The sequence below is a fragment of the Molossus molossus genome, unplaced genomic scaffold (genome assembly GCF_014108415.1).
Source record: "Molossus molossus isolate mMolMol1 unplaced genomic scaffold, mMolMol1.p scaffold_m16_p_1, whole genome shotgun sequence".
NCBI classification, from domain to species: Eukaryota; Metazoa; Chordata; class Mammalia; order Chiroptera; family Molossidae; genus Molossus; species Molossus molossus.
In genome coordinates, this window is record NW_023425344.1 from 248,583,023 (window position 1) to 248,598,053 (window position 15,031).

Consider the following 15,031-nt stretch of genomic DNA (forward strand, 5'->3'; position numbering starts at 1 on the left):
AAAGAGGAAAGTCCTCCCACGGAGGTGAGGGGGAGACCCCAGAACCCACCCAGCCCTCCTGGATGGCTCTAGAAGCCTTCTCCAAGCCAGAGAGCGCCAGGAGGCCCACCGTCGCCTGTCCTGTTCTCCACACCGAGGTCTGGCCGGGGGTCAGGGAGGAAAGGCGTGCACAGGTCTCTGCCCGGGGCCACGGGAAGGGGGGCAGTCTAGGCTTGAACCCGGCTCTGGCTCACTCAGCACCTGAACTCAGGCCTCTGTCCTCCCACCTGCATCTCTGGGCTGATGCTGAGCTGGGTCACTGTCCCCAGCACACTGACCTGCTGCCAGGCCGCATGCTCACACCTGTGGCTGGGGCTCACAGGGTCCCAAGACCACCCTCCCACTCAGTGCAGAAAGGGCGGGACAGGCCCAGCCCTGGCGGGAGGTGTCAGGAAATAAGGCCTGTGACCCAGCTCCTGCCTGGGCAAGGGGATAACAGCTAGGCTGACGATGCCCCACCAGAGCTGGGAGCCCAGGGTGGGGTGCTGGGCGGGGCAGTGGGCATTGGGGGTGGCCCTCACCATGCGGTACAGCTTGTCCTCCAGCTCCTGGTTGATCCTCTGCAGCGCCATGTAGTTTGTCTGGATCCTGGAACAGGGCAATGGGGCCACTGCCATGCCAGGTCTGGTGCTCCCATGACCCCCGTGGCCACAGCCTGCTGAGCAGGGCCCGGCCGAACAGAGGCCCCTTGAGCCCACCCGCTGGCCCCACCCTGGTCTAACTGCTCCTCCAGGCGCAGCAGAAAGCCTCTGAGTAAAGCTAACTTGGAGGCCAGGGCCCCTGGAGACAGAAGGGAAGGCCTGTTATTCACAAGCGACTGCAGGGTCCTCCCTCGGAACCGGTTTACTCATCGAACACGCAGCGCTCACAAGCCTGGCCAAGGGCTTTCTGCTCAACAGCAGATCAGCTGGCAAGAGACTTAAGACTGTGTGATGGGCCCTGGGGTGAGTGCCGGCGACACCGGGTGATACGGCCTGGTCTCCTGGGGTCAGGGTGACAGTGGAGGCCAGTGCTGGGTAGGAGCCGGGTGCTCTGTGCCTCCATTGCTGCCATAGAGTGAGTGTGACGGTGAAGGGCTTTGGGACGGTGACAGCCCTCTCGACAACCTGTGTTTAATGTTACTGCCCTGCTGACATTGGGTAAACTGAGCCTAGAGGTGCTTAAAGCTGAGGCAGAGCTGGGACTTTAACCAAGGTCTGACTGGCTGTCCAAGCTTGGTTCCCCCACGACTCTATGGTGACATTCAAACGGTCCAGCAGGATGGGGCCATCCAGGGAGGGACAAACAGCCTCCCTGGCGAATCCTGTCTTGGGCAGCACCAGCCACTATGCGCTACAGATAGTTAAAGGCAGTCGAGCCCTGGTGGTGCGGCTCGGTCGGCTGGGCACTGTCCGTGCACCGAAAGGTTGCAGATTCAGTTCCCCTCGGGGCACGTGCCCGGGTTGTGGCTCGATCGTGTGCAGGAGGTGGCCGATCGATGTTTTGCTCTTACATCAATGTTTCTCTCTCTAAAAATCAACAAAAGATCTTAAAAAGAAGAACCCAAGCCAACATCAAAGTTCGCATTCTTCGTAAGGGAAGGCTGGAAAAGTGTAATACGTTTCAGAAAAATATCCATCTTAAATGTGCGGAAAAACAGTGCTTTGAGAAAAGTTGGGTTTTTCAGGGAGTAATTACGCAGAGTCCCCACACCTCACCAGGCACTTCACTCACTGCCATGCTGTTTCGGGAAACTGTCCCTAACCCCTTCCCATCAGGGACTCAGAGCACAGTGGCTGGGGCCCTGGAGGGACAGCTGGGGTCTGGAGATGGCGGCTTCTGTGTCATGCTGCCGCCCCACCAAATCAGCACGCGAGAAGGAAAGAGCAGGAGAGGGAGGCAGCTGGAAGGAGCCTGTCCCTCGCAGTGGCCAGACCCAGGTTCGGGTCCTGGTTCAGTAGCTCCTGTAACCAAGTGCGACTTTGGACAAAGAGCTCACCCTCCCTGGGCCCTGGACCCCCCATCTTGGAATAGAGGCCCCAGCTGCGATGGGAGACAGCTCTGGAGCCGCAGCTCTGTGAGCCCCGCCCCGGCCCCGCCCCTCGGCCCGGCCCCGCCCCTCGGCCCGGCCCCGCCCCGGCCCCGCCCCTGACCTGCGCAGCTTCTCCGTGACCTTCTCGAGCTCCTCCTGCGCGCGCCGCAGCTCGATCTCCAGGTAGTGGCGCGTGGAGTCGAACTCGGTCTCGAGTTTCTCGAGCTTGTGCGTGGTGTAGGACAGCCGCTTGCGCAGCTCGCCCTTCTGCTCCTGCAGCGCGCTGCAACGACACGCGGCGGCGGGCCGGGCCGCGGCGCTGAGCCCGGGGAAACTGAGGCCCGTGCGGGCCAGCCGGGCGCGCCGTGCGTGCGCACCGCGTGCTCCCGGCTGCACTCACACACTCGTGCTTGCGCGCGTGCGCGCGTGCACACCCACACCCTTCCCAGCGGGCGGCACTCGAGGCCGAGGGTGACTCTGACTCTAAGCTGGTGTGGTCCCCGCAGTCCCTGTGCCTCTAGCTGAGCCCGGCAGAAGTAAATCCCTGGCGTGTCACCTCGTTGACCACTGAACTTGGCCAGTGTTTGGGACGCCTGACAGGACCCTGGATAAGAGTGTCCAACAGCACCCAGGCTCATTCAGCCGACTTCTGGATGGCACATCGTACAAGGGCTCCCACTTTTGCTCCTCTGCAGCACTGGGTGGGGACACTGTGGCCCAGAGGTGGCAGTGCCCTGCCCTGAACCAATCCTCCCTTCCCCAAGTTGGCTGTGTGGCCCCAGCAGGCTGTGTGGGCCAGGGAGCGGTGGGTAGGAATGCCCCTTGTCCACAATGCTGGCCAGCTAGCTGCACACAGCATGGGGCACTCAGCAAAGCCCGGGTCTGTTGGTGTGCCCCTTCCTCCAGGAAGCCTTCCGGAGCCCCAGGCCTGGCTCTGGAGGCTCTTTTTCCCACAGACTGGGAGCTCCTCTAGGACCCAGGACACTGAGCCCTGACACTCAGGAAACCAGAGACCTGGAATGATCCACCCTCTGAACCGCATGCTTCCCCCTGGGAAGTGAGGACTGTCCCCATCTTGCCCTGTGGACACAAAGCCCTGGTCCGAGAAGAATTCTGCCCAGGTCTGAGGGGTGACCTAGGAAGGAGCACACATCCCCAAGGGACCACTCAGTGCCACCACCCATTTGGGTGACTTCTGGTGGGTTTGCTGTGGGGCTGGGACAGAGCAAGGGACTGTTCCTGCTTCAGGGTGGGGGGTACAGGAGGAAAGTGCCCAGGTGTCACATTGCCACTACCAGATGTGCTGTGGGACCTTGGGTAAGAGCCTGTGCTCTTGGGACCCCCCAGACCCCGGCCTGAGGGAGGGGAGTAGCGGCAGGAGCGGCCTGGGGCCGAGCTGTCCTCAGTCTCAGGTCCTGTGTGTCAACCACATGCTTTACTGCGGGCACACACCCAGCAAACTTTGATAAGCATTCTTGGGTTTCTGCTCAGGTCTATATTTTAAAAAATAAGTAAAGAGTTGCCTATACGTTGAGAACCTCAGAGAAGGGCGGGGCAGATCCTCCCAGGAGTCAGTCCCCACGGAGGATGCAGAGTGACAAGGAGAGAGCCAGAGGCAGGGCTGCCCACAGGTGTGTCGCCTCCTCCAGGCAGCAAGCCTGACTGTCCCACCCTAACACCCTGCTGCTACAGATCCCAGACTGCCCTGGGCCAGGCCTGTCTCCAGAGGGTGTCCAGCTTCCCGGGGGCTCTCCCAGGTCATCCAGGGCCCCCTGCAGGCACAGTGGTGGTGGGGGTGCAGCAGCCCCTGAAGTCATTCCTCCTGCAGGGCTGCAGGTTTATGGCAGCTCCTGGTCACAGGCACAGATGGGGTCTGTACCCTTGGGAAGAGGCGAGGGCATCATCCATCCACCCCAGTGGCCACTTGAGCCCTGAGTCCTCCCCTCCTCTAGCCACACTCCTGAGCCATCACTGACCAGCCTCTAGACCCTACACTTCTGAGACCTGCAATCCCAGCTCACTGTGTCCCTCACGCCAGCCCTACCCCATCCTGGTATCCCCGGGGTGCCCCACAGCACCCCTACTCCTGCCTCTCAGAGCCAGCCACTGCTCCTCCCCCACTTGGCCAGCCATTGCAGAACAGCTGGGACCCCGCCGGCACGCACCCTGCCCACTCCTGCCATGACCCAGCAGCATCACCTACAGCGCACCCACTGTCCCCCTCTGTCCTTCCCTCCCGCTGGTCCCGCCTCGTTCCCAGCACCTCACAGCAGCAAAGGAGACAAACGGTTCCGCCCCACGGAACCTGTGGTCTCGGGGGAGACACAATGAAAAGGGAACAGGTTCAGCAACGAGAAGTGTGGGAGGAAGATATGACAGAGCTGTGAGGTGGGCTCTGGGCACAGCCGGGACCGCCCAAGGGGCCCCTGGGCCCTGGCCTCCCACTCGAAGCACCCAGTGTCACGGAGCCCCCCTTCTGAGCCTGTGTACCCTTGGCCTCTGGATGAATGTCCAGACACACTGGGCGGGCTGTCCCACCAACCCTCAGGCGGTGTTTCCACCCTCCTTGAGCCCTTGACACCCAGCCACCCCAAGCAGCACCCTGGCCAGCCCCTGACTGCCCCTCCTGGCCCCACTACCTGTCACCACCCGGGACCCGCAGTCACAGCAAACTCCCACGCTGGCCCTCCCCGGTGCACACCGCGTGGCCCCATCGATGCCACCCCGACTGTCTCGTCTGCAGACCCCCTGACCTGCCCAGGTTGGCCCTCAGGGCCCCGGTTTGCACCCGCGCCCAACCCCGCACGGACTCCTCCTAGGGCTCCGTCTCCAGCCCGCGCCTCTCTGGGCTCCACTCCCCGGGTCCAGCCGCCCACTGGCTTCTCCACCCGGACAGCCCACAAGCAGCTCCCACTCAGCGTGTCCAGTGCTGACCACTCTCCCGGGAGGGGCAGGCCACCCTCAGTGCCCAGCCAGACCCTGAAAGGTTGTGGCGACCCTCCTTGCCCTTTGCCCCTCACGGCCCATCACCACGTCCTGGGGCTAGGCTGCTCGGAAGCTGCGGACATGTCCCTCCTTGGTCGGCTCCAGGAATGGCCCTCCCCTCCCAGGGCACCCACGCCCTGCCTGGCCTCAGCCTGTCTCCATGTCCCCACACGGGGCACCCGCCCTCGGGGAGCAGGGCTGTCACTGTGGTCCCTGGTGCCAGAGGCAGGCCGGTGTGGAGGGGGCCTCCAGGCCGCTGGGAATGTGGGGGTGCACAGCCGGGGCTCAGCAGCTCTCCACCCCCTGGGTGGGCGTTGGCTCTGGGCCCTGGAGCCCCGAAACAGACCCCTAGATGCACCAGGAGGACGTGGAGGTCCCTCCAATGCCATGGCCCCGATCAGGGCCACCCTTCCAGGTGTGGGGCTGGGAAAGCCCTGCTCAGATTGGGCCCCGTGACGTCACCTGACGTCACCTGAGCGCCGGGAGTTGAAGGATCTGAACCTAACCCGACAGGTGTGTGGGGGCGGGCGGGTGTTGGGTGGGCAGGTGCCCGTCAGTTTCCTCCTGGCCCAGGGAACAGCGACAAGCCCCCTGGGCAGAGTGGGACCTGGAGGAGCCCCCTCCTGCTCCCTCAGGAGCCCCTTCCTGCCACTCGGGAGAGGCCTGGGCCAAGGCGAGAGCCCGCGGGGGCGGAGGGAGCATGCGCTGTGCAGCTCCAGGGCCTCACCCCGAGACGCCGGCGCTGGACGGGCAGTGAAGGTGTGCTGGTGTCGGTCACCCTTCCCTCTCTGTCTGGGGACAGATGCAGAGACCCCGGGGGCCCAGGGAGACAACAGGCATGTTACCTGTCCCAGAGCGAGGGCGAGGACCTGGCCAGTCGGCCCGGCAGGACGCGGGGCTGCCCAAGGCAGGAGGGCACCCAGGGGCTGCGCAGCCTGTGGGCGAAGAGGACAGAGCTGCTCAGATCGGGGGGGGGGGGGCCTGCCGTGGGCACATCTCCGAGACGGGGTCCGCGGCCACCTGTGCGAGGTGGCCCAGTGGGAGCCTAGGGGGCGGGGTGGGCCCTCCCAGCCTGTGCACCTGCCACCCTGGCTGGTCAGTCCTGAGTCCAAGCTCACCCATGGCCCCGAGTCCCACCAGCAGTAGGTCGCCTGTGTGGTAGGCCAGGGTCCACCTCAGAGGGGAGTTCACCTTGTAAGCAGGACCCACTGGTCAGAGACCCGAGGAGGCAAGTGTGAGCCCAGCCCCCACCTCTGCTGGAGGCCATGATAGGCTGACGTGTATTGTTAGTCAGCAGGATTGGGGGTTCGGGGTGGTCCTGGAGGCTGTGGAACCTGGCAAATGTTAGGGTTCCAGGGCAGGCCCACTTCACCCTCCCTGCCTGTGGCCTGGGGAGGCTGGGTGGTGGGCAGGGTGGACGCAGCTGGACCGATGTAGAAGGGCCCCGGCCTGCCTGCCCTGCTACAGCGCCGCCCTAGTGGGGGCTGCAGGATGTACACCAGAGCCCTGGCCAGCCTGCTGGGTAACCTTCCTGCGGCCTCTCCCGGGGCCCCCTCTGGGCCCCCTGAGGAGGGGAGAAGCTTCCAGAGAATGCTTAAAGATGCAGCACACTTGTGTTAGGAGAAAGCAATACAATCCCATTTAAAAAATAACTGCCTACAGAAGCCACCGCAAACAATGGCAGGAAAATGGTCTGTTGTTACGCCCAGGGGGTGGGGTCTGGGTAATCTAAATTTTTTCGTTTATACTTTTCTGGTTTTGTCCTTATCCCTGCAGTGAGGATGAAAAAAATATCAAAGAAAAATATTTACTAAGGATCAAGCTTTGGTTCACAAAAAGAGAGGTCTTAAGCGTGGATTTATGGGCTGGGGGCACGGCAGGAGCGTTCTCAGCCTGGGCTGTGAGCCTTACTTTCCTCGTCTGTAAAATGGGCCGCCACTGCCCACAGGGCAGCAGAAGAGGGAGTTAACCCCTCCTGTTGGATTCCCCAGCAGGGCCAGCGACAGCTTCTGGAGCCAGCGTGATGGAGCCTTGGGCCCCAGGGCTGATAACCAGTCTCAGGGTCACCCCTAGCTGGGCACACGAGGCCACCTTCCTATTCTTGTTGCTCGCAGATGGACAGAGTGGCCTGGGCCACCAAGGCTGACCCACGCTGAATCATGGGGGCCACGGTGAGGCCGGCCCCTCGTGGACATGGGTGTCCTCATGTGGGGGACAGCTGCTACCTGGCCCTGGGGCTCAGGCATGTTGGGTCCTGGGGAATAATGGGGCCCCGGAGGTTAGCGGATGTCTGACTCCTCCCCCAGGGAGAGGCTAGCTCAGGGGCTGGGGAGACCAGCCCAGCCTGCTTGGAGGGGCTATGGGACCGGCTGCGGGTCTCTGGGGGTGGGGTGGGAAGTGGACACAGCCTGTTCCAGGTGTGTCTCCCTCATCTGAGCCTGGCAGTGCCCCTCCCCCAGTACAGATGCAGACGGCTGTGGCCACTGCGGCTGTCCCCAACCTAGTCCAGAAATCCGGGGCCACACCCCGCCCCACACCTGCCTAAAGGCAGAATGACGGATGCTTGGCTTGGAAGCCAGTCAGGCCCCTCCCCAGCTCCAGCTTCGGACAGGGACAGCTGCTCCCTTCGCTGCTTTCCGAGTCCCTCCGCAGATGGCCACCCTCACATCCGTCCTCCAGGCCACAGTCCATGCTGTCCTCTCCACCTGGACAGCCCTTGCCTTCCTACTCTGCATCCCCAAGTCCCCTCCTTTCCTGGAGGCTCAGCCAAACGCCACCTCTTCCAGGAAGCCTCTCTCGGTTCCTCCCTCTTTCCTCATCAGTCCCCCTCAGTCCCAGACTGCCTCCTGCTGCCCTGTCCCACTGTGGCCACCCGGAGCCGCGGCCTGGCTGTCTGCCCTCCCTGTGCCCCACGGTCCAGTGCTGGGTATGGGGAGGAAGGACACACGAGCCCCAGGGGGCAGGAGGAAATCTCCCCTGTTCCCCAGGGTGGGCGAGGTTCCTGGGGGCAGAGGTGCACCCTGGTGGGCTACGGTGATGGGGCAGGACTGGGTGGGAGGCAGCTGAAGGGGCCCTCGGTGGGGCAGACGGGGTTGCGACCCTGGCTCCCAGATGCCAAGAACTGTCCCCCAGTTAGGCAAGGGCCTGCGTCCCTGGGGCACCCCCCGGGCACAGCTGCCTCCCTGCCTCCCTGGCTCTCGCTCAGGCGCCGGCCCCACAGTCACGCTCCAGCAATGCCAAATTGCTTGTGATTCTTCACTCGGTGCAGTCAGCCTCGTGTCCTGGTGACTTTGTCCCTGCGTCCCTTCTGCCAGGGCGGACTCACTCCCCCAGCTCCAGGTTACCTCCTCCGCGCAGGCCGGGTGGGACTGGGACACCCTCAGGCCCAGCCTGCCCTGGGTGGGGTCAGTCACTGCTCCTGTTAACCGCTGTGTGACAGTGCAGGTCCCATCTCCCTTGCAAATGTCCCCCCAGCAGCCAGACCACGTCCCGCCTCTGGTCAAAATTCCCCAATTCCTCGGCCCCAGTCCCTGCCCCTGCCCCACCTCACACACCGGCCCTCCCTTCCCACCTCAGGACCTCGGTCCTTGCAGGTCCCTCGGCGCTCAGCCCTCACTGGGTTCATCGGGGATTCAGCCATCTCCGCCCCTGCACCACACGCCCCATTCCCGAGTCTCCGCAGAAGGCTCAACCCAAAGGTCCTCCGAAGGAAGCAGCCCCTGCAGGGTCTCAGTGCCCCCTCCACCGAGACCGAGACCGCGCATCCCCCTTTTCTGAGTGTCTCCGGGGAGACCTTGTCAACGCCCCTTGACTTTGATCCCTGCCTTGCTGAGTCTGTCCTCTGTCCCATTGGAGCCCACTCGGGACCCTTCCTGAGGGCCAGGTGGGTGTGAATGACCGAGCAACACCCCAGCGCCTTCGGAGCGCCACCCGGCCCCAGGCACACGCACAGACCTGTCCATCTAGTCTCAGACCACCCCCTCTGCACCCGAGGAAACAGGTTCATGTTGATCAAGGAAGTCACAGGGCCTGGCTGGGGTTCGGCGCCGGGTCCTGTCCGTCCCCATATGTGGAGATGACATGCTTCTCACGGAGCTGTCCCCACACGAAGCGACCGGACCAGATGCAGCCGGCCTCTCCTGGGAGGCTGACCATGGCCAGCTCGACCCCACAGCATGCCCTCCCTGCTTCCTGCTGGGCCCTCGGCTCCCCGCGGCACCGCTCTGGCGCAGACACACCGGCAACCCGTGTGCGGAGGTGAGGACGCGGACACCACCCTCACAGCCACCAGGCTGCTGTGCAAAGCTCCTGTCTGAGGTCGTGCGTGTGCGTGCACACGTGTGCGTGAGCATGTATACTGGGGAGGGGACTGTCACAGTGCGGACCTGGGGCCCACAGCCAGGAGGGGTCCCCCGCTCAAGCCTGGATGACCTGACGGGTGCAGGGACTCCTCAAACTGAACATCTGCCCTCCCCTGGCCCATCGGAGAGAACCATCCCCCTCCCCTCCCATGGCCCCGGGTGACGTGGCCACTCCGCTGCTCCTTCCTGCCCAGACAGGAGACTGGAGGTGCCGCAGGAAATGCTTCATCTCACATCACCTTATCAGGCAGCTGCAGCCCTGCTCTGCGGCCCCCTCTCTCTGCCAAAGCAGAACCATGAGCTGGGAGCTGGCAGCCCTGTGGCCTGGTGAGCCCTCCGTGGGTGGGCAGACACGGGTGCCCAGGCTGGGGCAAAGCAGTACAACCTGGGCAGGTGGACAGAGCACCTTTAGAGCCACCCCAGGGCCTTTGCATATGCTGCCCCTCTTGCTCAGCACACCCCCTTCCCTGCTCTTTGGTTCATTCTATTCACCTCCTCCAGGAAGCCCTCCCTGACCTTCCATTGGAGCCCTCTTTGCTGTCCCTGTTCCAGCCTTACAATGCAGAGGGTGCTCTTTGGGTGCAGGGGCTGTGTCTGCTCCTCCTCAGGGTCCCAGCACCTGGCGCAGGCCTGAGCACACAGCAGGGCCTGAAGGTCACGTGCCAGAGGTGCCAGGGCCCCTGGGCAGCCCTGGCCAGGAAAGGCCGTCCTGAGAAAGACTCGCTCCCAGAGATGACCAGAGATAAACAGCAGAGCCCGGGGGTCTGAGGAGGGCGGTGGAGGGCAGAGCTGCCCAGGACAATGGTGGTGGACCCTGTGCCCTCAGTGCCCACTCTCAGCAGGCCACGGCCTGGTGCTGTCTACGCCGGTCCTCATCACCTGGACTGCAGACAAAGAACCGGGCCCAGAGCACCTACATGACGCAAGTGTCATGGGAATCAGGGCAGGCCAAACCCGGGCCTCCAGACCCTCAGCTTGGGGCTCTTTCCACCCCTTCCCTCCACAAGTCCTGTGGAAATGAGGTGGGCACAGCTGGCACGTTGGCCTCCAGGGCCCAGGGCTGGAAGGAGGGACTGTCAGGGCGGGGAACGCGGAGCCCCCGCCCTGAGCCTGCTCACACAAGTGCACAACCAACCCTTGATGTGGGGGCCCGGATGGGAGGGGTGGTGTGGCAGAGGAGGGCCGGCAGGACCTGGGGGAGGGGGGGGAGGGGAGTCTGGGCCCAGCCCCACCCCGGCCTCCCGGATGCCCACCATCCATGCTGGACCTTCCCACGGTCCCACTTCCGACACCTCCTCCTCCCAGCTCCCGCCCTCGCCCCTCACCCCTCACCCCTCCGTGCCAGCACCCTGTCCTCACAGCCCCTCACCCACCTTGTCCTCATGGACAGCCCCCGACCAAGTCATTCCCTCAAGTCCCCTCCCCCGCTCTCCGCTGTGCTAACCCTGGGCAGACCCACTGTGGTTCGGGCCACCTCTCCAGGGACTGGGTGCCCGCGCCTCGGAGACAGCAGGAAGTCACAAGCAGAACTGACAGGCCTCCCGTCTGCTCCTCCCACAGACCCTGAGTCCTACTGTCCCTCCCTCACCAGGGGCAGGATGACCTCCGCCCCTTTCCTCCTCTCCACCCCAACACCTCCCCCCCAGCGCCCCCAGCCGACCACCGCCTTCCTTTCCTGCTGAAGCCACTCACAGGGAGCTTCAGGGGTGCCGCCGCCAGGCCCACCCACCTACTGGCACCTCCATCCGCCCACCTGCCACGACACGGATGAGCCTCCAGACAGCCCTCTGCCACGGCAGGCCTGGCCCCAGCCCACGAGGGTCTCCCCTTGAGCCGAACCACCGACCTCTCCCTCTTCTGGCAGCTTTTCTCTGGCCTGGGGCCACGCCGTTACTTTCCCACATTTCCCCGCCGGGTGCCACCCGATCGTGCTCCGTGGACACGCCTGTCCTCACTCCCGTCCTCCCACGTGGCCTCACCTGGCTCTTGTCCCTTCCATGTCACTGAACCTGCTCTTGTTGGGCCCTTCTCAGCCTTCAGGTGACCTGAGCCTTCAGAAGCCAGTGACACAGTGGCCCTATCTCCTCCCGCACACGCCGGCACGCCTGGCTGCCCTCCCCGCTGCGTGCTCCTCATCCCCAGCCTCCTGGGTCCCCAGGATCAGGCCTCCAGCAGCTCCCCCTCCCTGGCTCACCACAGGGCGCCCCAGCCCAGATACCATCATTCTGCTGAGCCACCGCCGCCCTGGGCCACCTTCTCTCACAGGACCGCTGCCGGCATCCCCTCTTGGCCGGGTCCTCCCTCCCTTCCTCAAAAGCGGCCCTGCGTCACTCGGGTCAGTCCCAACACGTCACATCCCTGGGCAGGGGCCGGCCCACTGCCTCCTGGACCACACTTCCACCCTCCCCCATCCCACCGCCTCAGAGCCCTTGCCCTGTGGCCCTGGGCCCGCCGCCCCTGTCCCCAGCTGTCCCCATGCTGCCCCTCTGCTCCCTCGTCCAACACGCAAGGGCAACTTCCTGCGTGGAGCCCGCCTGAGCCTGGCACGCAGGAGAGCCCACCTGCGGAATGAATGAAAACACATGGGCCCTGGCCAGGCGGCTCAGTGGGTTAGAGCATCATCCCGATACACCGAGGTTGCAGGCTCAATCCCCGGTCAGGGCGCATACAAGAAGCAACCAGTGACGCATCAGTAAGTGGAGAGACAAATCAGTGTTTCTCTCTCGCGCTCTCTCAAAGAAAAACACATGCCAAAAAACTCACAGGGAACCGTCGAGTGAATACATTTCACAGGCGAGCAAACAGAGGCCAGGGACGTGCCAGCCCAGGCCGGCTCCGCCCCACACTCCCCTCCCCAGCCCCAGGGCTTGGGCTCTCCCTGCCTTGGGTTCTGGGGCCTCAGTGGTTGCTTCGGTTTTTCTGGCCAGACCCAAAGGGGTTGCTTCCTGTAAAGACTGAACTCCCTGACATGACCACAAAAAGGAGGAACTTGAATTTCAGATCGATGATGAGCGTTTAGGGGACACTAGTCCCAAACATTGCACGGGACATGCAATGTATCTGAACCTGACATTTCCCTGGCACCCCGTACTTCCTCTGGCAGCCCGATGCGGGGCAGAGGGGACCCCTGGAGGAAGGCCTCCGGCATCTGCAAGAGAGGTCAGGCCTGAAGGGCAAGACGGACTGGTCGTCTGTGCAGGACGCGCAGCTCGGGAAGAGCCTGGAGCTGTGAGCAGCCTGGCTGGGGCCCGGGCGCCACCCGGACAGGAGTGTGGCCAGAGCCCTGGCCTGGGGTGGGGCAGAGGCCCTGGACACCTGACCCTGACCTGAGCCAAGTGTCTGGTCCTCCCCTTTGGGGACCCCAGTGGCATGCACAGCAGGACTGGCAGCAGGCTGGGCTGGGGTGAGCCAGGATGGGGAGCCCAGGAAGCCCTCCAGCCCCCCGTCTGTGTGGGGCTCCTTGGGCACCCGGTCCCGGCGCCTGTTCCTAGCACCCAGATGGACACTGCTGCCCGTCACCTCCTGTCTGTCTGTCTCCCCATCTAGGCTGGAGGCCTAGAAGGTGGGACTATGCTCACGTGGCCCTGGCCCCCTCCCTGGCCCCACGGCCCCACCTGCCCCCCACCCGCAGTGTTCAGGGGGCGTCCACGGGGAGAACAGGTGCACGAATGACCACAGGGTCGGCCCCACAACCTGGGAGCTGCCTGCAGGGCTCCCAAATTACCCTCCCAGCAGCTGCCACCCTGGCCCCGGAGCCCAGGTGAGAAGGGGCTGCCGTTCAACACTCTGACGATCAGGTGCGTTACTGCCCACCGAGGAACCCACGCTGGCTTCGCTAGTTTGCCCTCCCCACCAGCCGGCACGCCACTGCAAACAGACGCAGCACACGGTAATTGGATCGGCGGGGGGGCCCGTTTGCAGGGATTCTGGGGCTCACAAAGGTAATCAGGCCTGGGGAGGCTCATCGGTGACACGGGCTGCGGGGCGTGGGGCGGCTGGCCCCAACCCTGCGTTCCCTCCATGCTCCACGGCCTCTCTGGGATGCCCTCGTGCCTGGCTGCACCCCAACCTCTCCCCCGCGCCTCCACACCCACAGGAGACGGTCTCGAGGGTGAAACCGAGTCTGGGAGGAAAGGGCCGGCGCTCTGACGGCGAGTCTCAGCCTCAGCGGTGGGCCGGAAGGAGGCTGCCTTTCTGGGCCTCAGTTTCCCCATCTGTGATCAAAGCCCCGAAGGGCACTTGTGATCATGAGGACCTCCTTGCAAGCTGCCCTGAGATCATCCCCGTTCAGTGCCCCAGCGAGGCCCGCGGTGCTGTCCCCACTGCATCCTCCCCAAGGCTGGCGGGGGTGCCCGCGGTCCGGATGAAGGCACGGTGGCCTGGCCGGGAAGGGCCTTCACCAAGGGCACCCGGCTAGTGAGCACAGGAGCCCGGATTGGGGCCTTCCCCAGGAGAGCCTCCCTCTCCAAGGCAGCTACTCCCCATGTCACAGGGGTCTCCCAGCCCTGGCGTCACCCCTCCTGCCAGGGCACAGCACAGAGGTGCAAGCCCCGCCCCGGCAGGGCGCCCCATGCTGCTGGCCATGGGGGCTGAGGAGCCCTGGTCCCTGGTTCTGCTGCGTTCACCCAACAAGCATCTTGGGTACCCCCACCTCCTTCTCCCCCCTCTCAGGTGGCAGCAACTCCATCAAGACAGACACCTGGGTCTCGCCCCTGACACCAGTGCCTTGATGGCCCCTCAGGGCAGGACATAAAGCAACGCTCAGCTTGTGGTGGGTGTAAAGAGAGAATGCCCAGGGGAGGGCTGGGCACAGCGCCTGGCACGGAGCGCGGCCCAGAGAAGGCGGTCAGGCTGCTCTCTGCCTGTTCTTTGTTGTCCGCGGGGGACCTGGACACTGAGAACAGGCACACAGACATCCCCGCTCTGAAACACCCAGCCACCCTCAGGACCCGCGATGTGGGGGTGACACAGCTGGCCCCAGCCCCCAACTGGGCAGTTCTCTCAGGTCCTAACTCAATCTAGGGCTGCTGGCCACATCCCTTCCCCTCCAGGTTCTCGTCACAGCGGGAAAAATGCCACCTGCCCAACGGCTGGGGGAAAGGGCCTGGGCAAAATGAAGCCATTTGAGAGAGGGGCAGGCAGTTCACAGCCAGAAGTAGCCCAGACCCCACTGACCATCTGCCAAGCTCCATGTTAACAATTTAATCCTCCAAATACTTTTTAAGGTCGATGAGATTATTATTATCCCCATTTTGTAGATGCAGAAACTGAGGATCAGAGAGGTTCAGAAACTTGCCCAAGGCTACACTGCCAATCAGTGTCAGAACTGGGATTCAAACCCAGGTGACTCTGCCTTCTTAATCATACTTCATCAGAGAGCCTTGTAAAATGGTGGGGACCCAGATGGGCTGTGGGGACAGGGCACTTTGAAGAGCAGGGCAGAAGAAGATAAGAGAACAGACCATGACCAGGCTCCCTTTGTAATCCCTTGGCTCCCAAAGAAAGAAATCAAAGTGAGGCAGTCATTCACACCTTAGTGAGAATTAACCCATCAACCTCCTTCTATGAGGATCAGGTTTAGAAGTGGGCAGAGCCTGGCCAGTGTGGCTCAGGGATTGAGCATCATTCCATGCAC

At 63.5% G+C, this 15,031-nt stretch overlaps 1 protein-coding gene across 11 annotated transcripts in view; it reads right to left on the minus strand.

Annotated features, from left to right (window-relative positions):
- BEGAIN (brain enriched guanylate kinase associated) overlaps positions 1–15,031 on the minus strand; it is a 42,772-nt gene that overhangs the window by 6,368 nt on the left and 21,373 nt on the right. For 4 of the 11 annotated variants that reach the window (XM_036268623.1, XM_036268570.1, XM_036268579.1 and 1 more), the window contains 3 exons: positions 5,881–5,970; positions 2,172–2,333; positions 561–627 (listed from right to left, as the gene is read on the minus strand). In XM_036268623.1, the coding sequence (XP_036124516.1) occupies positions 561–611 (51 nt within the window). In that variant the 5' untranslated portion in view covers positions 612–627; positions 2,172–2,333; positions 5,881–5,970. Of the gene's footprint in view, positions 1–560; positions 628–2,171; positions 2,334–5,880; positions 5,971–15,031 lie in introns of those variants that run through there. The other 7 variants (XM_036268631.1, XM_036268606.1, XM_036268587.1 and 4 more) reach the window with 3 other exon arrangements.